Source organism: Phaenicophaeus curvirostris, chromosome Z (assembly GCF_032191515.1).
Source record: "Phaenicophaeus curvirostris isolate KB17595 chromosome Z, BPBGC_Pcur_1.0, whole genome shotgun sequence".
In the NCBI taxonomy this organism is placed as follows: domain Eukaryota; kingdom Metazoa; phylum Chordata; class Aves; order Cuculiformes; family Cuculidae; genus Phaenicophaeus; species Phaenicophaeus curvirostris.
Window position 1 is genome coordinate 35,352,451 of NC_091431.1, and position 25,790 is coordinate 35,378,240.

The window sequence follows — 25,790 nt, forward strand, 5'->3', positions numbered from 1 at the left end:
TAAAAAAAAAAAAAATCTCCATTTGCATTCTTTTTTTGGTGGAGGAAAAGAAAGAGAATTGGGATTTTATTTATAGTATATAAACTTCAGGAAAATATTTCCACTGCATTTCACAAAGTTCCAATTGTTATTACAATTTTTAAAAATTGTTAGTAGAGAATTACCACTAGAGGCTGTAGGTCTGTCAGTGGAATAGAAACTACTATATATGTACAGGTGAAATAAAACAGAATAATAAAACACTATTGGGAAACCCATTTTAGCAGCCAGTAGGAAAAAGAATATATGCAATTACACTTTCAGAAAAATAATCTAAAACAACTGTTATTTCAAATTTAATTTGTTCCACACAATGCAGCCTTTGCCAAAAAGATCAATCCAGTTTATTAAGTGCTTACCAAAAACATACACACACACCCCCCTACAACATCTAAGCAGGCATTTCACAAATTAGTGAGAATAAAACATATTTTTATATTGTATAAGATATATCATGATTCTGAGTAAAGCAAGCAAAAAAAAAAAGCTCATCTTAGTATTTCAGAGAAAAATAACTCTTCTTTCATAAAGGAGAATGTGTTTTGTTTTAATCACAGACTGTTGCCTGGAAGTGCTTAATCCAGTTTAGCAGAACCGGAGGAAACATGGCAAGCCCAAAACATACATTTCTCTACAGCCCTAAAGCAATGGTGTTTGGCAACTGAGCCACGAAGAGTCCAGTCTGGTAGTTAAAGCGAGTGGAAGGAAAACTTCTCTAGTGAGAAGAATACTGAATTGGAAACAACTTCACACACCAACTGCTCAAGTTCAGATTTAATTTGAGCATTGCATGCACAAGCTGAACATAAGCAGGACCACCAGACTCTGCCAGTAATCATGGGTACATTTTCCACATCACTTTCCTATCAACCTTACATACAAACACCCCAGGTAAGCTCAATGAAGTACTGTAAACTTGATACTTATCCTTTGTAAGTTAATTCAAGTGCTTATTTTGCACAAAATACTGCAGACAGAAACATAAGCAGTAAACTGGAGTGGCAGAATTTTCAAAATCAATTCTCTTATGTGTATCAATCTATGGGATGCTGAAGTGAACTAGTAAGACATGGCTTTTATTTAATGTCTCAAGAACCACACGGAGCTCAACTGAGCAAAGAAGAACACATACTGAATCATTCATTATTAAGACAATAAAAAGCAAGTCAAGTAATGTGATATACAAACATGATTCAAGCCTGTCAATGTCTTTTGTTAATACTGACTTCTACCAGCAAGTAAGGGAATAGAAATGCAGTCTAGACATCTCCATAGTCCTTCAGTTCTTCAGGCTGAACAACCAAATAGCAGACTGCATCCTGCTCTGCTTGCCAGAAGCACCTGCACAGTATTCAGAAAAAAAGGCTGTAAGCGGAACTTGAAATGGCAGACTGGCTTTATTTTCCTTCCTAGGTGGTAACAGGAAAAACTTGCTAAAAAGCAGATGGAAACAAGTAGGAAGGAGGACACTTTCATGGGAACTGCTGTTTACATTGGCAAAGCTTTGAAGTCCTCTGCAAGGTACTATCCCTTCACCTACCAGCAATCCTCAGCATTTCACAACAAAACTTGCTTTGTGAAATGATAATACAGGGATGAGAAGTTTCCACTACTCTCCACCAATTGAAGGAAATCCAGCTTCATAGTTTAAAAAAAGAAAACCCAAACCTGTGGCATCACAATAAGGCAGCTTCAGCTCCAAGGTCAGTCTTTTGCATCTGTCTCCTTAACTGCAATTCAGGTCAGAATTTCCCATTTCTGTGTTTCCCATTAGAGCTGCTACACAGTGGCATTTGCACAATCAGCACTCCCTTACTATTTGATTTCTCCCCTGACACATCCCTCCAAAGAGTCTGACCACAGTTCTTCTGCAACTGCTGGAAATGACACAAGCTGATCTAAGCATCTAAGCCCTTCCTTGCATACAGTGGGTTTAGTGAAGTTTAAATTTCACTGGATGCAGAAAGTCCCCTATCTATTCATATCACAGGTTCATATTTTGTTCCTCAGGGATAAGTAAGAATCAAATACTGCAGATCAGTAGTTTCAATGTGTACATCATGAAGAACTGGAAAGAAAAAAAAAAAAAAGGTGAGGGATAGTCAAAACCTGCTCTTGAGGTGTCCCTAACTGGAAAAATATTAAGGAGCCAGCATTTCAGGAAAAGGCTGAAAACTCGGAAAACTTTTAACAGAAAAAAAGTAAGAAGATCTTAAAGAAACCATGCTTTAAAATTTGCATTTATAGTGCTTTGGGAAGTAGGTTCTGATGCTCTTTTTAAATGTTACCTCAAAATAAATATTAAAATAATTTTCCCTCTACAGAATAGAGCTGTGTCCATATTTAACTTCTGATCCTGACCAGCACTTACCTCTTATTTGCAAACACACACTAAAGAAGACTCAGAAGTAGCTATGGGCACACAGAACGCTACATCCAATCTCTGTATTACAGCTCCCATGCTTACTTTGGAGCAGTATGCTCCAGATGTTAATCACCAAGAAGCTGATATGCTATCATAGCTGAGAGCTGTGAAGACTGTGAGAGACTTCCAGTTACATATACAAGGTTGTATCCATTCAGTCTTGAAGCTTGCAGAAAAAACTGCAACCAATAGTAACATGTAATAGTCAGACAAAAAATAAGGAAGAAAATTTTCTTTCTCCAGCAAGAGTTGTGTTATTTCAGGTTTTAATAAATCACATAAAGCTGATCAATAAACTTACAAATGCAGCAATTGAAGTACCCCATAAAAACAAGAAAAGCCACGTGACTGCTGAACTCAATTTATTTTCTTCCAGATTCATCTGGAGGCTAGGAATCAGCTCTTCTGCATCAGGAACAAAATTCCTTCTTCTCCCCCACTGTTTTCCTTTGCTTACCCATTTCAGCCCTGCAGGTCATGAAAGGTGGAGCTTGTAGCCTGTCTGATTCATTCATACTCAGTATAGATTATACTTGCTTCCAGAAAGAAAAATACTAGGAATCAGCACATTGATCTACTCAGTAGAATTATTAGGTCTGGTTACAAGAATTCTTAGTGTTTGAAAACTTTGACATGCATCATCTTCAATCCCTCATCTCTTCTTCCTACCCAGCAATGTCACACCACACGGCCAACAGCTATCAAGCAGCTTAAGAAATCCAGTAAAAAATCCTAGTATTTATTTCAAGAAAAAGTAGTCTGCACAAAGGAAACAGCATTTAACACTTTTCCATTGTGACTTCCTGTTGTACTATGAAAATGAGCAATACCTAGATGCAACTTCCATAGATTAAAATAACATTTTTGTATTTGACATAATAGATAAAAATCTTGCCCCATTTAAGCCAGTACACAAAAGTGTGATTTTAACAACACCTGGGAAGAGATGAAAGAATAGTGCAATGGATTTTACAGCAGCGCTGTAATAAAGCTTGGGTTTTGCATCCTTGCAATGACATAAATTCAAATAAGGCACGTTACTATCTCCATTTTCAAACTAAGTATGATATTTGTTAATTCTTTCTGGTGTTTCACACTCTTTGGTGGCATTTTATCAAGTCTCAGTTTCCAGAATAAAGTGATCACCTGAGAATCAAATTACATTTAAGACACTCTTCTCCCTTTCCCACCTAGAGAGCTCTTTTTTAAATGTCTTCGGTTTTGTTTTTTTAATCAACACAAAATACTAAAGGTGTATAACTAGAGCACATTTTCTTATACTCTGAATTTAGATGGAAGTTTCAACTTCAGGTGATGACTCATAATTTCCTCTTGCTTTGAGACGGTAATGCCACATTACTACCGAAGCACCAGCTTGTGAGCTTTCATACTACAGCATCCTATGGACAGGCAAGCTAGGATGAACCATCACCAGCCTTGTCAGTTGGTGCTTACACCATACCATATACAATGATACACCCAGTCAGAAACCCAGTTCCTTTTCCCTGGAGCAGATTGCCCTCAGAGTACAAGAGATAGTACTGAGGAGCTGGAAAACTGAGCACATTATTCCAACATGGAAAGACTGGAAGTTCCAGCATCTCACATATCTCTGCTGCCACTCAAATGATATTGATTCATATTCATATTTCTAAGTAAAATATTTGCCGCAACAACCAGCTCAACAGCAAGGGATTCTTGAAGCAGCTGAATGCTGCTTTCCTGAGAGCAACAACAAAACAATTGTCTGTAGCTCTGACTCCTGTTGAGGAGAAAATACTTATATGAATTGTCGCGGCTCATAATTTCAATCACTGTGGACCACAACTACCTCTGCTGAAAATAACTCTGTTTGGAATTCAGCATTACTGCTGCTGGGATCTCTTGCTGCTTTCCCATCTAAGTGAAGGAAGACAAGGAAAGAGTATGTAATTTTACCCTTCAGTATGCGACTATCTAACAAGTGATAGTTTAACTAGTGAAGTACATCCAAAATAATCACAAAGTATACAACTCTCTTTTTAACCTTCCTAAGAAGACACATTTGTGAAGTAAATGCTAAGATGGCTGTAAGACACACATGCTTAGTATGTTTAGGAAACTCACTTGTCCAGCACAGCTGGATACACTGAGTACATTTTGATGTTCAAGTCATTTGAATGACATTCCCCCTGTCTGCCAGGACAGACTCTGACTCAAGCAACACTAAATGGCATTTATCTTTTAAATTATATCACTATTATTGAAGTTTTCAAATACTCTCCATCCACAAGGGATTTCAATTTAAAATAACTTCTTAAAGAAACACAAAGTTTAAGAAAATGCCATAAAAAGCAGAAGAGGAGGAATGGAGCAAAGGAGAATTCTCTAGCTGGGAAATGTAGATTTCATGAAACCCTTTCCAGTGCTGTAACTCCCTGTGAAATCACACGTTGTGAGGGGAGCTACTATGAACTGCATTAAATTCAGACAAATGTTCAAGATGCACCATACGTTAAGTGCATTCTTCATCATACAGCACCTACACAGTTTAATAAAAACATCTAGAATGTGGAAGTAGGTCAAATGTAAGCAAACAAAAGTGGTAAATAATCAACTCTATAAACAGATTAACCATGTGATGCTATCAACACATTTCTCCTTAAATGTGTTATTATCAGAAAGTCGGTCCAGTTTCACACCTATGACCCCCCATAAAGATGTTTAGGCCAGAAATGTGGATTTCACACCCACCTGCCATGCTGTATCTGCTCTTGCAATACAGAGAAGGCTTTCACTGTAGTTTCACATGCACTTTAAATTGGCAAAAGAACAGGCACTGAAGAGTATCTCCCCAATCCAGCTACTCCTGCTCACACCAACCTTGTGCTGCTAGCACTTTTGTGGGTATCTGGTGAACAAAGAAGGAACTTTCCCCAGTTAAAACACAGCCCTCCTCAAAATTAATTTATTTTTTTTTAAATACAAACCCTATCCCAGATCCACTTTACTATGGGGTGAACGCAAATGTGGGATTACTTCTTCCACAATCAATGCCATCTTCTGCCTGCCTGAAGTGCACAGTAAATTCCAGTCTCAGACACACAAAATGTCTAAGCTCAGACTTTTACTATAGACTCCTTTTAGCAAGAAAACAAGAGCACGGTTTTGAGAGAGCAAACCACACAGCAGTACTCTTGGCAAGCTGCTCATTCTTTTACACGTACCTATACTTCTCTGGGCATGAGAAGGTGCTCCATTTCACTTCCTCCACTGCCCAGAAACCAAGACATATGGCTATCAACCATATCCTAAACTTTTCACCTCTCAGCTGAGCATCACAATCTGGTTTAGCTACAAGTTTTGAGTAATCTTTACAGCCACCTGTTAGATCGCCTGGTAAACACAATTACCAATACCAAATTCCACAGTGAATTCAAAACAATAAATAAATAAAAACTGGTGTAGAAGTGGTGGACATATTACCTCAATTGTGGTCAGATGAAGAAACTAAATGCTGTCGTAAGAACTGAAAAAACATAAAACAACTTTCTTTTTTGTTTACAACAGACAGCATGACAGACAGCAAAACCACATCTCCATGCCTGTTGGTTTTTGTTGTTTTTTTTTAATGGATCTCTGGCTTTCTGCCATGGTGTAATTCTATGGTTTACCAAAATGGAGTCTCTGGGCTTGTTAATTTCATATTTAGTTTGCTAGGTTTGTAATCTTGCCACCCTTTAAATAAAAAAGGTTTCAGACAAGCATTTATATGAAGAATACTCATTCAAATCCAAACATTTTTACCCGTGAAACTACACAGAGGTTTCATCTACTTTGGTTTATAAGAATCTGTTGCACACAAATGACTGTAATTACTCCTTTTTGTAACAGCACCTTCCCATGACAATTAGACACTTAAGTTGTGCTATTCTGTTTGCACTAGAATACAGGCAAGTATTGCATATGCCAGAATACAAGAAAGGAAACCTTAAAATCATTTGAATTGCTACTGTTTGCACACCAGTTACATGTTTAACCACCACCTGTTTTCCACAAAGACAACAAAAAGGCTGAGGGGAGGAGGAAGGGAGATAGGTTTGATGACTCTTGGATAGCTCAGACAGTGTTTCTTTAGGGTCAGCTTCAGTGAAGATAAAAGACTAATTTAGAAAATACTAACTTTTAATATAAGGACAAGGCAGTTAAAATCGACTGTCTTCTGTACTGAAATAAGTCAGTTTTCACTACTGTAATATGCTATGTTGTACTGATGAATGCGAAGGTCAAAGAAGTGAGAAAAAGTTTATTTTTTAGGAGTCATCAACAAGGGATACAGTGACTTCATCACAAGCACAATTTCAGGCACGAACATAGAACTGAAGCTGCAGATCTGCTGGAGAAGCTGGAGAAATACTCAGTACAGTAAAACCTCACTAACTCCTTGGTTAGGAGGAGCTAGTGAGTCTATTCAACAGTGGTTAAAGCACACCAGTGAGTACTTCAGTCATATTCTTGAACATCACTCACATGCACCAAAAAGCACTTTATCTTGATTCTATATCTGTAAACAAAGTTTTAAACATAGATGCCATTCTCTGCCAATGCAGCTCAACACAGTACAAAATTACTCACAATATCCACCACAAAATCTGTGTAGAGCTCATTTCATATGGTTGTAAATTAGGTTTTCTCCATCTCTACTGACTAAGCTAAACTGTACACTGAGAGATGTAGTCTTGCTAAATTCACAGCTGTTCTGCCTCCTAAACTGGCACCCATCACAGGAAAGATAACCAAGAAAGGTAGCAGCAAAGTGATGCTCAGATAGAAAAAGTGACCTACTTTACCATCTAAATCCCACTGCTCCACCGAAGTGGAAAAGCACAGCAGTGCTTCAGTGGAGAGCACCAGCTATCAAACCTTCCTCCTCTATTATGCTAAAAACAGCCTTCAGAGCCTTCAGACTAGTATTTCTTTTCTTAAGTCCAACTTGAATTTTATGATCAAAATTACATTTACAGCTTCGCACATGTGGAGTTTTCACATGATGAGGAGTGAAGACTCACCCAAAGCTGTAATCTTCATTGTTGAATACTAAGCTGTTTTCCCTCATCTTTTGACAACTCATATTGTCATTCTCTTCCTTCAACCTCTGCTGCACATAAGAAAGCACCTTGTACAGCTTCATTGTCTAAAAGGCAGGCAGAAATTCAAATGAGGTTAAAGAGTGTGGGAAACTAGCTATTTGAGATCTACACTAGGAGCCTACCTCAGACCAACCTTGCATAGAACCAGGAGGCAGAGAAAGGCTTAAAAAAGGTTGTATTTTCCCTAACTTCACAATACAATTTCTTGCAAAAGAAAATCAAGACCCCACTGTGCTGCAACCACGTTTAACATGTATAGCAACTAGCCCCAACTCTGGCATTTGCCAAGGTTTTGGGCATGCAAGAAGAATGTAGGGACGTGCTACCACAATGTAAGAAAAGGCTGTTCTGGTTTTCCTCCCAAAAGCACACCCAGGTAAAAAAGTAGCATTATCCCCTCTTCCAGATGGAAAACAGAGGCTGAGAAGATAGATTATCAAGGACAAACTTCCTTAATACAAATCAAAGCACTGATGGTGTCACTGCTGAAAGGTACACCACTGGAGCATGCTAATTGCAGCTGGTATGGAAAAGTCAGCAGAATTCATATGGAGGGCAAAACAACAACAAAGCTGCCTTGGGAAAGAGGACCCTGCCCCAAGCACCTTACAGTCCAGAAAAATAAACACAGCCATTTCTAAGTGATTTCCATGTAATAATATCCCACCTCCCATTTCTTAACATACTGATCTCCAACAACTCCTCTGTGGTAAGGGTTATGCTTCAGAAAATTGTATTACTTCCACTTCCCAAATGGAGAGCTGAAGCAGTGAAAGCCAGAGGTGAAGTCTCCAGAAGGCATGTAATGGGATTTTTAAAAATGCCTAAGCAGACTAGATATGTAATTCAGGCAGAAAGTCAGCAACAGACAGATGCTCAAGAAGATTTTCAAGAATACTGAAGCACGGAGGGGCACCTAGCCACACCTATAAATATATAAATGTACGTTTGCATCTTAAAAAAAAAGAAACCTCAATTACAAAGGCTGCAGTACCACAAGAATGTAGATATTAAAATCTCAAACTACATTCTTCATCCCCTTGCCTCCCTATTCAGGAATGATGTAGGGCTGAAATCACCAGAAATGCGTGGGCATCTCCATCTCTAGCAATAAAGCTCCCCTTTGGCTCAACAGGACCAAGCTGTCCTGCAGAAAAGCTTTGCAAACACCCTCCCTGTGCAACTCCCCCAATTCAACCCATATCCCCCAGGGAGCTGAGAACCACTGCCAGTATCATTCCCACATAAAACACAAAAGCACCACAAAAACGCAGGGGCGAGGGAGTGGGTAGCGGAACAGATTAGCTTCTATGTAACAGCTTAGTATTCAGTAAGACCATTATATAAATGACTTGGATTTTTTACTTCTCCTTTTCACTTCCTTGGAGAACATCCTAACAGTCTTCCTTGATATCTAGGAAGGAAATACCCCCAATTCTTCCACTGGAGAAGGGAAGTCCCTTTTACAGTTCCTGCTCAAAATCATGAAAAGCCATCATGGCCAAAAACATGTAAGTATGTTTGGGGCAGGGACTAAAATGCAGCACAACTCCTTCCAGCTGGCCAGGGTGACAGCACAGCATGCATCTCTCATCTTTCAGCTCGACCAAGCCATTAAGGATTTCATGCAAATCAGACTGCTTTCTGCTGGGTACCCCATTCATTCTCCCAGGAGAGATGTGGGTCTTCCTAGTACACAGAAAAGTATATGAACTACGATGAAACAAGTGTTTCTTTCTCCAGACTTTTTGATTTTTTTTTCTAAAAACAAATCCGCATTATGGTCACACTTTAAAATAAAGTTCTTCAGAAAGTGATTTTGAGACGACCAAACTAAGGCAGCATGTCTTGGTAGCACCAACACTGGTATTTCAGCCTTCAAGCAGTCAGATTTAAGACACACCCATGGCCTCAACATTTGCCTGTTACCCGTGGTAAGTACGGGACTCCTTCACATCCATGCTGTATCGCTCAACCCACCACACACAATGCAAGCATTGCTCTGCTCTTGTTCTGCTGGCCTTGCAGCCCTGTGGCGCAAACGCACCTGCAGCATCACTCCCGTTTTGCTGCAGGCAGTAAGAGGTCAAAGTGGCTTTCCCAAGGTCTCACAGGAAGCCTTTGACAGCATAGTCCATAAACTTGCACCTGGAACTCCTCGTACCCCAGACCATGGCAGCTGCATCTCATCCACCTGGGAGCTTTCTGCTTTACTTCACATTAATACATAGAGGTATTTCCTGTGTCTACAGATTTTCAGGCTCCCCAGGTTCTGTCGCAAGCTTAAACAAACCTCACGATCCTTAATACAGTGCATACTTACAGTGGTATTTTTCTTTGAAAATGTGTAAACTAAGATTGTCCCAGGATTTCTCACTCCCACACAAAAAGAGTTGTTGAAAATCAATGCTTTAGAAGAAATACACACGAGTTCCAGGCAGAAAACAGAGCTAAGTAAACAGCAACTAAACAAAGGACAAAATACCAGCATTTCATACATTCACAAGACCTGTATGTCCATTCAGCTAAAGGCATATTAGAAAAAAAAAAAAAAAAAGTTGCACATGCAAAGAAGCTGAATGTTTTTATCTGCAAAGGCAAGTCTTATGTCCTTCTACAGAGATAGGGTTTGAAAGTGTGTAGTAACAAGGCTGCTAATTTAGTTTGAAAACACCTCATATACATGACTGAAACTTTGTCTTCAAGGGGCAACCTACAACCTCATAAAAAAAATACCCCATATGTATCCTACTGGGGACTCTTTTCCCGTACAATCTTGAGGTACAGTTGTTCTTTGCATCTCTACCTACATGACAAAACCTAAGAACAAGAACAATTGTTATCCTCAATCAAATGTGGTTTTCAAAAAAAATAATGTCTGAAACAAACTGTTCCCCAGAAACTTCCAAAATGCCACAGGCACAGAATTTTAAGACTTTTTCTTATGCTGCCAGCAAGTCAAGCAGGATGCACGTTTATGTTTCACCAGTCTGTAGAGATAAACCAGGGAAAGTCATGAGGGGATAAAGAACTAAGTATCTTATAGAGATGGAAAGTGTCTTCGTCCTCACGTTGTCCACGTTGTTAGCTTTGTTTTCCTTAACAGATATCTATAGAAGCACATGGAAGCAGAAGGATGCAAAGGAAACAAGACATCACTCTTGAATGAACTAAATAACAACTTATTTAATTAATTCAATTATTTCAAGAGTAACACTTCCATATTTATTTATGGACAAATACATAATAAGTAACTCTGACATAAAAAGTCCTTCGATGTTTGGAGAAGTCACTGACTCTTCCACCAATAATGTTTTAGAGCAACAACTGAGCAAGAGATGCTCATCTATGCCTGGATTTTGTTGTTACTGTTGTTTGGGACAGGATTGATAAAGAAAACATACAATCTGTACCCAGAAATTAAGACATACTGGGAAAACTGTAAGTAAGCAACATGCCTAGGCTGCAACAGCTTTCTGTAATTAGGACAGAAAACCTACTGGTTAAATTGAATCATAGATAAACAAATCTACCATTTGTTAACACACTGACACAAACATACAGGGTGTACTTAATGCACAAAGTCTTTTCAATCTTCTTGTGTTACTCAAACACTATGGACTGATATTTCAAGAAGAGGCACCTACTTTGTATGTAGTCACATGCTTTATAAAATTAGAGAAAGCAGACAGTAGTGGTGGTGTAGCTGATTCTCTTTTACACATCAGCATAGTGCCATCTTTCAAAGAGGGTACTGTGAAAGTGGATGGTTGTCATACAGAGTGAATGGTACTGAAAGGAAATAAGAGACGTGAGAAGAAAACCAATTAACAAGCTTCCTCCAGACATTCCTTGTTCCCTGCCTCCTCCCTGAAACCAAAAATCCAGCATACATGTTTTGGCTAGCTTTCGTTCTTAAATCTCTTTGCTTTCCTTCTCCAAATTTTATCACAAGACTAGCCTCTGCCTCCTCCCCAGTTCCAACTTTTATCTCCAAATACAATTAACAAAGTGGCAGGCAGGACGACATCTCAAGTATATTTAATGTTATCTCCTGGTAACCCCTGGGGCCTAAGGACAAAGGAAATCCCACAGCAGTTAGTTAAGGCACTGCTGGACTTTGTTACACAGCAGACAGGATTTTGGAAGAAGTCCTCTTCCCTCAACAGCAAATATGTATTCATTCAATTTCTTTTGATTCTCTAGAGCCTCTCATCTAATAACGGACATTAACAAACTAAATTTTACATCACTCTCCATCATGTAACTGCCATCACCATTTCAGAGAGGGAGACAGACACAGAAAAATGTTGAAACTTTCAAAGAGCTGCAGAGCATGAGCTCACTCACAGTCAGAGAAACCACAAATGCTAATTTGGGATATGCTTTAAATCAGAAATGGTCTCTTCCCCGTATCCAATGCACTCAAGCCCCTGGGCAGGCATCTGCAGGTATCCAGAGCAGGAAACAGAACAGATATCTATACTAATTTTTCTCTGCAGACCCATGGTTCTTAATGAAGGATGTATACAGAATTCACAGCTGTTCATCCTGCAGCCGCCAAAAAAATCCAGCAGAGCCCCACTTCCCTCTCAAAGTCAAAGCTGCAACATAGGTTGGCTCTGCTGCTGGATTCAAATGACCACACGGAGTCCACACTGCCACTGCCTACTTGGCTGTTAAGCAAACAGATGCTAGTTAGTCCACCTCAAGCCCAACACAGGAAGTCCCAAGGCACACATGAAGACAGAGACACCACTGGAGCAACTTACAGAAACTGAACCCTGCACATCCCTCAGCTTTCATGAAAACACATGGACGAGCACTATCAGGTCCAAGTGTACCCGCTTCCCCAACCCTAAGTTGGGCTGCACTGCAGTTATTTTGTCTCCCTTGTATTTATTGATTGGAAAGCTTAATAGTAAAACATTACTATGTCTACAAAACAAAGTCCAGAAGCCTTTCAGCTATGAAGCATGGCTGAAAACTCCTTATCCATCCCTGTGAAAGGACAGAAACGGAAAACATAGTTTTGCAAGATAACTTCCCTCAACAACTCTTCCACTTTCCCTCTGGTTTTAAAAAGTAAAATTCGATAGATAGGCTAACTGGATATCCAAATACATTAATCTAGAAACCCTCAGTTAGCTATCTGCATTACAAAGAATGAGAAAAAATTAAAGTTCCACTTGTCCTTCTGAGAACCAAAGAGACATAAAAACCAAAATGAGTGATCAAAATACCTTCTTTTCCCTCAATACCAAACTACAAATTCACACCAATTTGCCTTAAAATTATTTTTAAATAATGCTGTCATGTTAACATGGTTAAATGATGGCTTCAGACACTGAGTAACTGTCAAAGGAAACATCCTGCAATCCAAACATTCTGAACATAGAACCATAGAATCATAGAATAACCAGGTTGGAAGAGACCCACCGGATCACCGAGTCCAACCATTCCTATCAAACACTAAAACATCATGCAAGCTTCCCTATAGCCACTGCACGGGGCTCAGTGGGCATCAGGTTACCTGCTCTTCTCTCATCCCCAACTGAGTCTTTTGTTGGAACCTCATCATGAGTTCTCAGGAAGCTCTCTGCCTTGAGGACACAACAGACACGAGGTAGACCTACTTTCCCGCTGTTCTTCAAAACTGTCATCATTAAATTTCAATTGCATTTGCTGTCACTACCTACAAGTACCAGAACGCTTTATTAAGTACTTGCAGAGAGCACGTGTTGGCCCTGAGTTGATCACTGATTTAGGGTTCAAATTTGGAAAAGACAAGGGGGAAGGGGCCCCTTGGCTTTCCAAAGTACACTTCTGCTATAGTAAATCTTCATCACTGGCTACACCTGCAACTGAAACCCAGGTGACACCTTAGCAGCCATCAAACCATTCCCTTTATACAGTGGTATCGGCTACCCAGGATGGAGTTAGATGGCGGTTTGCATTTGCCAACCCTACAAACAATTAATACACTAAGAGACACCAAGAACATAAGCAGAGGAAATATAAGAGAAGTTTATTGTGTTTAAGATGTAGGAAAGAACAGCATTTTAAAAAATTAAATGATCTCAGTGATTTCGTACAACCTGCACACAATACAACATGCCAAACAATCTTGTGGGCAGTATCTATTGTTGTGCAGATTCTTTACAGCATGGAGAGGACAGATTGTGACTTCTGCTCAACTGTGAGGTGCTGTGCTGAGGTTTTCTAAGCAAAGGCAAGAAAAAAGAAAAGCATACTTCCTTATTGCCAGCATTCCACATCCCAAATATAACAGTGAAAGGTTTTTCTCCTTTGAAGCTGAAACTCATCCAGCAAATATCAGAAGCCTCTGGCAGTATAAGAGCGTGCAGAGAAACCACTTAAGCAGACCAAAAGAGAGCCCACATCCAAACACCTCCACTCCTAATTATGTCCTGTGTTCCCTCACATTCTAACACAAAAAGGGCAATTGTCACCAGCATAACCATGCCATCTTACAACACACAATCCACAGAACCCTAACATAAAACTCACAAAAACTTTGCAAGCAATTCCAGACAGAATACGTATTTATTTTTTCATTTGATATCTTTTTTTCTTCAGGCAGTATATGTCACACATTCTAAGAATAGAAGATTATGACAAAAGTTGCCAATTACATCTCATACCCAGCTCTCTTTATTTTCAGTCACGAGACTTTTCACTCTTTACTTGCAAAAAACTATTATGGACGAATGCTAGAGGAAAAACTAGGCAGCAAAAGCCAAGCACAGTTTGGCAGTTTAAAATGAGAAAGAAAATAAAAAGAACCCTAAATTTATTACTTTTACCTCTTGATTCTCAAGTCATTCTCATGATTTTCTGAAGTAGCATGATTTAACATTTGGAATTGGCAATGCAGCATGCCTTACAAATACGTAACCATTAAGAAACCAATTCAAATTTACTGTGGGGACTAGAATTTTGACTTGCCTGACACCTGCAAAGTTAAATGTCTTAGCCATCACACCACAGTGTTCAACACCGCAGCATTATGTACCTGTCCTAGGCTAGGAAAGGTGATTCCTTATGTCCAAATCCTATCCATGCAGACAAGAAAGCATTATTTACAGTTCTACTTACTGTTTGTGACATATTTCAGTCATACTTAAAAAACATTACTAAAATAAAATAGTTATGTATACCTGTTTACAACGCTGTGCCTAAATACTTCCTGCTACACTGAGCAATAGTTTGTGCCACCACTAAGATAAATGGTATCAAGGGAAGAAAATTACAGTAGTAGTACTTTAAAGTAGCAGTGGAACTGTAAAAACATCACCTTGAACCAGGACAAAACTTATAAAAATATACAAATAAGCAGAGACCAGGAGGCATTCTCAAAAAGACGTTCTATTTTTGTATTTTAAAATAAAGATTAATCTTTAATCCAAAAATTCTATTTTTTCACAGGTTAGCATTTCTTGAGTATAGATAGGTTTGGATTCAAGTACACTCTCGTCTCTTAGTTAATGCAAGTATTGATTTGTAGCATGTGTTTGTAGCATGTGTTTCACATTATTATCTTTGTTCTACTTCTGCTGTGCCTTGTGGCTAAACAGGTTTTCTGAGAGTCAGTGGCAACAGATGTGCTCAATCTGCAGACAGCAAAAGTGACTTCTGTAACAATTATAAGCACGCTGTTCACAAACTGCCCATGTCTGTGATAAGTCCAGTTCTCTATTACATCCACAAAAAGTACACTGTAACTTCTGATGTAAAAAAAAAAAAAAAAGATAAAATTGATCACTCTGAATTCTCAGCTTCAATGCACCAAGTCCATGGTACACAGTGGAACTGACCTCTGTGAGCACTCCCTTTACATTCTGTAACACAAATCAGAATCAGAATCCTTGTCTTCAGAGCTTACAATTACTTCACACGCGTGAATCCTGATATCTGAAGTTACACCAGTTGCCAGGCGAAGCAGACAAACATTTTCAAGCCAAATTTATAATCTCCTCTGCAGCCTTAATTCTGTTTTCTTAATGTCTATTTTGTGAGCTGAAAGAGGTCCTGTAGGAAAGCTGGCAATGAGATCAGCAAATGTATAACCAAAAACTGTACCACAATGCACTTATAGAATAGAGGAGGATCAAACTTACACAAATGCTGTAAAGCTTGGGTACTCCAGCATCCTGATAACTCACTTTGAAACCTAACTGCTAATTAATATTATTTTCCTGTGCTTTGGTGTCTTTTCCTGACTTCAGCACTTCCTCTTTTCTTCCAAACGGAAGGCAAATTTCACCACACAAAATGGTGCAAAAGTTACCACATAGAAAATAGTAACACAGCTTCCCTCTCCTGGCAGGTAGTAAGTTTTAGACTGTTAGCAGAAGCCTTATGCTGGAGTCCATTTCCCAACTGCATTGCCTTCCCTCTCGTCCATCACATCCCAAAAGGGGCTGGGCGGTCTCACCAGTACAGCAAAGGTGATAAATTTTCTGGCATTTAAAAAAAAAAAGAAATTAAATTCACAAGGATTTTTTTTTCATAGGGAAAGGTGCTAGGCAACCCTAACCACAGGGTCACTGTTGACCCCCTCTGTAATTACAATTGCGCCCATAAATGAACACAGTCAGAGAGGCAGCATCACAGCAATTAGCATCTTTCAAACCCAGAAAAATGCTTTATGTTTAAGCATACATCTTCATTTAAAAGTTTGCTCAGCATGTTTTGTGCTGCTTCATGTGTCTTAAGCATCTGTCTGAATTACCAGAACAAGAGGGGGAAAATGACACTTTCCTCTGCTTATGAACAGCAAAACCAGGGTGAAATGGAAGCTCTTGTCCTCGTGCATTTTATTCCGCAGTTGCAGGAGGGAAGGTTATTTCAACAGTAACTGCTAGCAAGAGCAAAATTCACAATAATTAGCAGAACCTCTCTACAGAAGGGCTATAATCTATATCATGACAAAAACAAAGCACAGAACCTCACTTCAGAACTTGGGAGTTATTGCCAAGTAAAAGGTTTCTGGTTTAACTGCAGAATAACATGCTTTCTAACTTTTCAAAAGCTTCTAAGCTTTTCAGCTGGCTTTGGAGGCTAAATAACCTAAAACTGGCGCAAACAAGCCTCAGTTGTCAAACTGATTTGACAATCTATTTTTTACATTTTGTAATTTTGATGGAAAAGCCATTTGTTTTTCTCTTCCTCCTTAATAGTCCTGTGTGAGCTGCAGTCTTCAAAATTTAACTTCTAATCTCTCTCATTTTGAAGTTTTCCAGTTCAGTTCTGACTAGCCACTGCCTGTATCTCTGTTAAATCTTTCCTACTGTTTATAATGGAAAACAAATTCAGCTGGTATAATTTTAGCTGGCTCTCCAGCCATTCTTAAATGGAAGAAAATATACACTCAACTACTAAAACTGTTAAAAAAATACACCAAGACCAGACCATTATGAAAAAAAGAGTATTTTTCCATTACAAAGATAGCACATATACAAAGCAAGTCTCTGTGATATATGTTTTATGGACATGAAGACGAAAAATGGTCAAAATTCTGCCCTAAATTAAACAAATTGATTCCCATCTTTACCCCTTTACCAAAATAATTTACTAAGGCTTAAGAAGCAAGCAGACTCAGGGCTGGGATGTCGTCCAGCCCATATATTAACTAAGCTGGCAATAAATCTTCCCCTACTCTCCATACTACTTTCTTAAATAGCTCACTATAAAGCCCCAACCTAATTAAAAACAGCTTTCTCAGCAACAGTGGCCTTGATTTCACTTATTTACACATTAACTGTAGCCTCCGTTTGGTCAATCCAGTCTATTCCCTGTACCATGCATGGCCTTTTATCTGCCCTGGACAGCATTTTCTCCAGCAGATGAAGTAGACGCCAATTGATTTGCTGTCGAGCATGGTAAATTAATAGCAACAAATTGCTGAGAGCCCCATCTCCCTGCTCCACCATGCTTCGGCAGTTTTGCTTTATTTGCTCCATGATGGGCAGCAGTCAGGCCTCTTCAAGTCAATTTCTTCTTAACAGCCTGCAATACTTTTCAATGGTGAAAATAGAGCCATTCCTTGTAAGTCAGAAATCAATATCCTATTGCCCTTAGAAAATGCTAAACAAGCAGTATTGGCAATCCACTTGGTACTAGAGGGTATCAGATATAATGCAAATCCATACTGCTTCCCTCCTCATAGTTATTACAGTTTGCTAAAAGGTTCCTAATGCCATTTATCATCATTTACCATTGACTACTGCAGCTATGATTATGACATCCTATCAGATAGCAGTCCTTTTATTTCTATCCAATTAATATTTTAGCAGCACTCAAGTGGTTGTTGCCCAAGTCTTGTAATAAAATTTACATGCATTGGACTGATTTTTTTTTTCCACTATGATCTTAAAAAGTAAATTCATTTATTTTTAATTCCCAGCTTCTTAGAAAGACGGGATTCTTTTTTACCAAAAAGTTCTGAAATCCAATTTGTAGCATGGGAATTAGTTCAAAGACAGAAGTCTAACCAAAACTTCAGAATTTACATGTTGCCACCTCCAAAAAAAATGTAACCGAAGTAAAAAGTCAATGCTGTATCCTATTTATGCTTTCCATCAGTCCCATTCACAAATATCTGTTGTCTGTAACCAAAGAGAGACCCCTATTTTAAGCGATAATTACAATTCTGAATTAAAACCTTCAGTAAGCACATTTGATTATAGCAATTTAAGTAAACTATTAACATTAAAACAGCATAATTTCAGAAATTAAACCAAATAACCACCACCACCAAGTAGCAACAGCGTATTAGAAACACAGAGCAGCACATCAACTACTCATTCATTCACTAAGATTCTGAAAAACAAATGTTAAAAAAAAGCAACTTAGCAGGAAATAGTCATCTTCAGACCACAGTCAAATGTTCATCTTTCTGCTAATACTGAAATTTAAAACTATAAGGAAGTATCTGTTTACACTGCAACCCAAAACCCCTCAAATCAATGCCTTTTTTTTTTTTTCAGAATGCATCTACTTTGAAGCTCAACTGATCCTAGAACAGAATATCAAAGGTTAGCTTACTATTTCAGGCTATAACACATGTCAAAACATACCCTAGACATGTCTTTAAAAAAAAAAAAAAAAAAAGACTAATTCTACCAGTCTAATGCTATTTACTCAGTTACCAAAATTTAGATTAATTATGTTCTCAAACATAATTGTTAAAAATTGGCAACATTATGCAGGCTTAATTAAGATTAAATCCAATTTACTAAATGTACTTTAATTGGTACTAATTACATTAGCTTTCCTTTCAGAATGACAAATTCCCCATAGGTTTCACTTTAATAGTCTTCTATCAAAATCAACATAGGAAGACTGATGATGAGCATCACAAGGATGTGAAGGGGCAGGGATGAAGATGGTGGTGAGGGCGTGCGGGTGGTGAAGAGATGCTCTTCCACTATTTCTCCTCCACTGCCCCTCCCCGACACACAGGCACATTCAGACCACTGCTCTCTATGCGTTTATCCTTTCATCAATTTGCTAAGTCACAGAGTCACGACTCCATCACAGCCATCATTTTCTGTTCCAGTGAAAAAATTCTCTAAAAATAAATACTCTGTGGTTGGGAGCAGCCAAGAAGAACAGAAGCTTTAACTGAAAAAATACACAAAGGTTTCAAATATCAAGGCCACCAATTACTAAGGTACTTCCAAGGACTCCAGGGAGTCCTGCTTTTGAACCCTTTGAGATGTAAATCTAATAAGAGAATAAGCCTAATCTGATCTTGAGAACTAGGCCCAATTATGCCAGAGGGCAACTTCACTGCTTTATTGCCTGCTTTCCATTACAAGGGCATCCAGTGAGTACATCTGGAAAAGAACCTGAGAGGAACCAAGGCTGTCTGCCCAGAAAAACAAATAAAGACAGATATGCTTCTGTGCTAAAGTGAAAAAAAAAAAGAAAAATATATAATAAGTAGGTGGTTTGCAGGGCTGTCTGTATTTCATAATGTGATAAACTGCCCCCAGGATTTTTTGTATGATTGAATTTGGAAAGCTGGGGGGTGGGAGGAAGGGTGAACCATTCAATTTCAGCGAAGTAACATTCAGAGATGGGAGTGGAAGAGAATGAAATTTAAGGTGGAAGACTAAAAAAGTTCCATACACAACAAATGAAGCAATTAATGCTATCTATATAGTACATCAAATTGGACCCTAACGCTGTGATCATAAAGCAAGATGGAAAATATTTTGCAGCTGCTGAAGCAAGAGGAGACAGGAGGAAAAAAAAAAACAACCACATTGTGGCAATAGAAAAGGAGTCATGAAAGACATGAAATTGATACCATATTTACGAATGGTAGCAAACAAGTTTCGTAGCCACAGCTAACTCAAATCAACATCTGACAAAGTATTTACGTGCTTTTCATTACAGTATGATATTTAAACTACTAATTTTAACAGATAAACAGTAACAGGAAAAGGGTGTTGAACTGAAACACAGCCCCTTGTAAATACTTAGCTGCAACTATTTAATTTCTCCAGAATACCACTGAGAGCTCCATCGCTGTAACTTTATACAATTTCTGAGCTAAAGCGTTTAGAAATTAGAAGGCCTGTTGCTGTGTTTTTTTCTTCTCATGCTTAAAACAGTTTAATTACACAATGCACTTGCAAGCCGATTTTGTTCCTCTGAATTCTGTGCAGTTAATGTAAGTCTACATACAATTAATTGCTGTAGAAACACAGAAATATAAAAAAGTTTGACTGCAATGCCTGCTTTTCAGCACCTGTAAGAACTTCCTATACAGGTGTCCTGCAAGTACTCTGGTCCTTATGAATTGTTTCCGTAATTACTACTTTACTGTTTGGTGGAAGGTTTTGATTTGTTCTTTTTCTTTATTTTTTTTTAAGTGAGACATGAAACGATCTGCCTATTCATTTAAGAACAGATCCAATACCTCTGAGAGTCAGTGATCAGTCTTTCCACCAGCACCCACAACCCAAATCAGATTTAGAGTAGTCACATATGTACAATCTGATCAGCTGCCATCACAACATCACAAAAACAGCTAGGTACCTGTGACAACGATGTCTGAATTCAACAGCTCTAATGTATTTGTCTATAAAGTAACATATATGTACAAGGCCTTGTAAGTCTGGAGATGTGTAACTAAAATTCTTTCAGATAGGAAATCGCACCATCTTTGTATTTGTATGGCATCCAGCACAAATGGCCCTGATCAGTATTGTGGCATTGGGATGCTAATGGAACACAAAATATAACAAGTAACACGGAAAAACATTTGAATCGTATGTCTTCTCTCAGCATGATAAAGAAATCCTATCTCTACAACCCAGAGAAGTTCCAAATTCCTAACTTTGAACAGAAATGCGAACAAACCAATTTTCCGATGGTCTTTGTTCTCCCATCCAACCATTTCTTTATTTCTGCAGTTTATGCTCCCCAGCAACACTGGTGAATTGCCCAACCATTTGCTAAAATGAGTTGTTAGTAATAAACTCTACCATATAAAAGTTCCCTTACTGGAAAAGAGGTCAGATGTTTAATTCATTCTACTCTGGAGAAAGTTAAAAACACACATTATCGCATGTTAAAAACACGTATTACCAAATAAGAAACTCTGATTTACACTTCCACAGTCCATCTGACTAATCTCTCTCTAATCCTGGCCTAAGTGCCAGACTTCAGGGCACAAAACTATCCCTGCAGAAACCTCCTTTACTCTTTAGTGTTTGAAATGCAACAGATCCACTGGTTTTGGACAAAGGTCCAAGTAAGCAGCCTGAAGGAAATAAGAACATGCCTGTGCATCAACTGCTTTTGTAGCTTCAGCTTAAATTGTTCCGGTTAACTGGAAGAGAATACTCTTTTCCACAAGCAAATACAAATTCTTTGATACCTAGTGGGCATTTGTGATGTAACTATCATCCCAAAAAAGTAAACATCTAAGGTTTGGGGTCAGACAGATCTGAAGGTACAACCTGTCCGCACCTGCATACACCTTCCCTGTGTGGTACAAGACCACCTGCATGTGCAGAGTGTGCATTTGGGAAGTCAACTGAATAAAGCACAGCTGGTAGCCAAGACTGTAACCTACGCAGAACCCACATACCATACACAAGATGGAAGTTTTAGGGTCAGGTTAAGTATAAAAAAATTTCCAACGCTCTTAAGTGTGCAATTAAAGCATGTCACATGGAACACCCATCTGTTTTAAGACTGATGGAAGAAATTACATACAGCATTCCCACATGAAACAAAATATCTACCTACCTGTTTGTGCATCTCTATATTCAGCCCATAGGACATCTCATAATACTAGAAAGAAGAAAATTACTCTATTACACGTTGCAATTGTGAAAAACATTATGAAATTCACTAAGTCAGATATCATCTGTACAAAGACATACAGACCAAAAAAGCCTTGAAGAGACGATGGAATTCAAAAGAGCATTTCACAGTAGCCATTTTTTTCTGCTTTTCTGCTTTGTCTATATTGCTTCCTGTCAAACTTACAAAGAACAGCCATAAAACATGCAAAAAAACAGACAACCAAAAAAAAAATCATGAACTGTTATCACAGAGTTAATGATAAAAAGCAAAATAAAAAGCCACACAGAAAATGCTCAAGATTTTATTCCCTACCACACACAAAAGATGTCACAATAAACATCGAAAGTGTTTGAAGCCAGACACACGTGTAAATCAGCAACGTCTGACCACTCATTCAACATTTTGAATTAAAACCATAAAAAAAGCTACAATCAACTTGCGGGAATGTAAAAAAATGTAAGTGTACGGAAATTTGCAGCCAAAGCGGATACTGAGACACAGAGATCAATCTAAGCATGTCCTGTTGTGCACAGATATTGTGAGGAATGCAGTTCAGTGCATAACGTCAGCACCAAACAACCTCAGGAACTTAGGTGTATTAGACACAAAAATGACAACTGCAAGCTTTAATATGTTTGCTTGTGTTCTTAGTTAAGAATTTTTCAAGGTTATTTACTCTATTTGCAAAGACAAGAGCGCTATTTGTCACGTACATATAGAAAACAGCTAATCCTTCATAGATGTACTGGAGCAGACAGCAAGAGCTCCTCTGGAGTTACCATGATCCATCTCACAATTATGTATTTAGAGAAGTCTTCCTGTGCATTTCTTAGTTAACCAAGCCGATCACAACCATTGAGGAAATCACTCTCAAAGCCGAGATCCCTGACATTCCGAATGTAGTGAAACAACGAACCAGCTGCCTAGGTGCAACAGTTCTTCTAAGAAGCAGCCTTGGGGGTTGTATGTGCACATACACAATTTTGGCTTACTCTCATCACAGAAGAAAATATTATCCCAAACCATTTTACAGAGATATGATAACTCAGAAAAGTCAGCACAAATGAAAACATTATCCCCAGGTACACTACTAAAGTTGTACACAGCTTCAAAGGGCTGAGAAGTAATCTGAAAGCATTTGGAAGAAATAGACCAATTGCTTAAATGGTTAAAAAGCAGGTTTCACCACAGAAACTAACTGCTGCAAATAAGTTGTAAACCCCTGAAACTACGGATTTATAATGGAAGTACTGATGCAACCCCAACAACCACAGCACTACTATAATCCTTCTGTTTACCTTCAACAAACCAAACGTATTTCTGTCTCAGTATACCAAGCTAAGGAACATTTTGAATTTGTTATGCAGCTTTCTTACCATGACATAATGTCGCTGCATCTCTGTCTTCTCACTGGCCAGTTTTTCACATTCTAGCTTTAAACTGTTCAAGACATAAAAAGGAAAAAGCATGGATACTTCGTATCACAACACTGACTTCTTGTAAGCACAGGTAACTCCACTTTCAAGCACACAAATAAGATGTGTGTTCCAGCTCTTGCTGGGGAGTTCAGGGTGGGGTTTGAAGTTTCCCTTTTTAAAAACACATCGTGCAACATCCTCATCTCCTAAACAAACTGTATAGAGAATATTTTTCTAAAAAAAGAAAAAAAAATTCCAGTACTAGCTCACAGAAGCAGGAAGTAGGGATTCATGCCTTTAACACTTAAGCTCGAGAAGCCACTTACAAATCCATAAATTGGATTTCAAAGATTTTATTTAAATGAGTTTTAGAAACACCTCTTGCTTTCACTCAACCCACAGAGGAAGGCAAACGTATCATCACTTCAAGGAGTAGTAAGTTGGTGTGGTTTCTTTGGTTTGGGGTTTTTTTCTGTTACAGAACTGCAAGGAAAATGTTGCAGGTAACTTAAGGAATACCGTGGTAAACACGAACACCTCCGCTGTTTTGTTTGTTTTCAGACACCCGCTAAGCAATCCTGCCAGAAGTCACTCGTCACTTTGAGAACACAGAGCTCTTCCACCAAAGGATAATGAAATAGCTTGCTGCCTCACTTCGAGGTTATCAGCACTTGACATGTCAATGAAAGGCCCGAGGGGGCCGAGCCAAGAGAAGATGCGTGTCCTGAGCGGCTTTTTGAAGAAAAGCAGAGGACAAGCTCAGCTAGCCACAGATTTTTCCAACTCTCCCTACCCCCAAGAAGCAACAAAAAAACCCCAACTACCCCAAATCGGAGCGAGAGGAAAACAGGCGAATCGATTGCAGTTCGGGGCCGAGGGCAGCGCCCGGCCGGGGCTGCTCAGCCCTGCGCCTCCGCCTCGCTCCCCGGCCAGCAGCGCCCAGAGCCCGGCCCGCGCGGTCTGTGCAAAGTAGGCAGCGTTACCTGTGGTACTGAGCCTGCAAAAACTGAAACTCCTCCTTAATCCGATCGCAGGACTCGGAAATGGTGAATTTAAAGGGCTGCGCTGGCTGGTGAGGAGCCTGTAAGCAAGCAACAGAGAGTCTTTTAATCGCCCCCTCTCACTCCGACCGCCGCCCCGCGCCGCAGCCCTCGCACCCGAGCTCTGCGGGGGCGCAGCCTGCCGCGGCCCCGGGATGCCGCCCCGACGGCCCGAAGCCGCCGCGGGAGAAGAAGCCGCCCGTCCGGACCCCCGCGCCGCGGCCGCCGCGCACCGGGTGGGGGCAACTCGGCGCGGCCAACCCCGACCCGGGGCGGCGGCGACGGCGCGGCGGACAACAATAAGAAAATGGCTACAACTCCGCGCCGCCCGCGCCGAAGCGCTGCCCGCGGGGCCGCCGCGGCTGCCACTCACCGGGTGCCGGGACTGCGGGTACATCTTGCTCAGGTCGCGGATCATCCACGCCGCTTCTGGGGGCGCCGGCGGCCGGAACGGCGCCGATCAGGGCTGCGGGCGCGGCGGCGACGGGCAGGGACGCCCCGGCCCCGCCGCCCCAGGGCTCGCGGGGCACCGCCGGCAGCAGCGAGGCGCGGCGGCGGCGGCGTCCGCGACGCGCGGGAGCCGCTGCCACATCCCCCGGGGGCGGTCAGCGGGCGGCGCCCACCGACTCTCCCGAGCGCCGCCGCTCCGCGGTCTCGGGCGGGCTGCGAGCCCCGTGCGCCGGCGGCCGAGGAGGAGGACGAGAAGGGCGGGGAAAGCCCCTCCGCCGGTGCGCGTTCCGACGGAGATCCCCGACGGCAGCTTTCTCCCCTTCCGCAAACTTTTGCCGCTGCCGGCAGCTCTCCGGACGCCGCGGGGTGGGAGCCTGACCACTCGGCGCGGCGCCCTCTGCGTGGCGGCCGGACCGCGCTCCTACCGCCTGGACCGCATCGCCCCCGCCCGTGCTGCTCGGCCGCGCTGTTTTCGGCTTCTGCTATTTGGGGGGTTGTTTGGGTTTTTTTTCCTTTTTCCCCCAAACAAATAAATATATATATATATAAAGAGAGCGAGAAAGATGAAATAGAAGATACGGTCCGGGCTGCTTTATTTATGTCTTTTTGTTTGCTTGGGCTTTTTCTCTTTTCCCTCCTCGCCTTTTCAAACTCCGCGAAGTGGCGGCGGCGGCGGCACCGCCCGCAGTGGAGCCCAGTGCCGAGCCGAGCCCGTCTCAGCTTCGCTTGACTTTGCTTGACTCGGTTACGTCCGGTCCGATCCGGCCCAGCCTCGGCACCGCCGCGCCGCTCCCCCAGCACGCTCTGCCGAGGTGACTCCTTTGACCAAATTTAGCAGCTCCTGGTCATTAACATTCTGATACATATTCACAGTGGCCGGAAGGCCGTCGCCGCGGGGCACCCTGGGAGACGCAGTCCTCCCACCCCCAGCCCCTCC

At 40.5% G+C, this 25,790-nt stretch overlaps 1 protein-coding gene across 2 annotated transcripts; it reads right to left on the reverse strand.

Annotated features, from left to right (window-relative positions):
- Positions 1–238: 238 nt before the first annotated feature.
- LOC138733554 (transducin-like enhancer protein 4) lies at positions 239–25,661 on the reverse strand. 2 transcript variants are annotated; one of them, XM_069880836.1, is made up of 5 exons: positions 24,777–25,661; positions 24,347–24,444; positions 23,322–23,385; positions 21,886–21,930; positions 239–1,380 (listed from the first exon to the last, which is right to left on the reverse strand). In XM_069880836.1, exons 1-5 carry the CDS (start codon positions 24,819–24,821, stop codon positions 1,327–1,329), a joined length of 306 nt encoding a protein of 101 aa, XP_069736937.1. In that variant the 5' UTR covers positions 24,822–25,661; the 3' UTR covers positions 239–1,326. The 2 variants fall into 2 exon arrangements, with proteins under 2 accessions (XP_069736937.1, XP_069736936.1); XM_069880835.1 differs by lacking the exon at positions 239–1,380 and adding an exon at positions 11,278–11,385.
- Between the last annotated feature and the right edge of the window lie 129 nt (positions 25,662–25,790).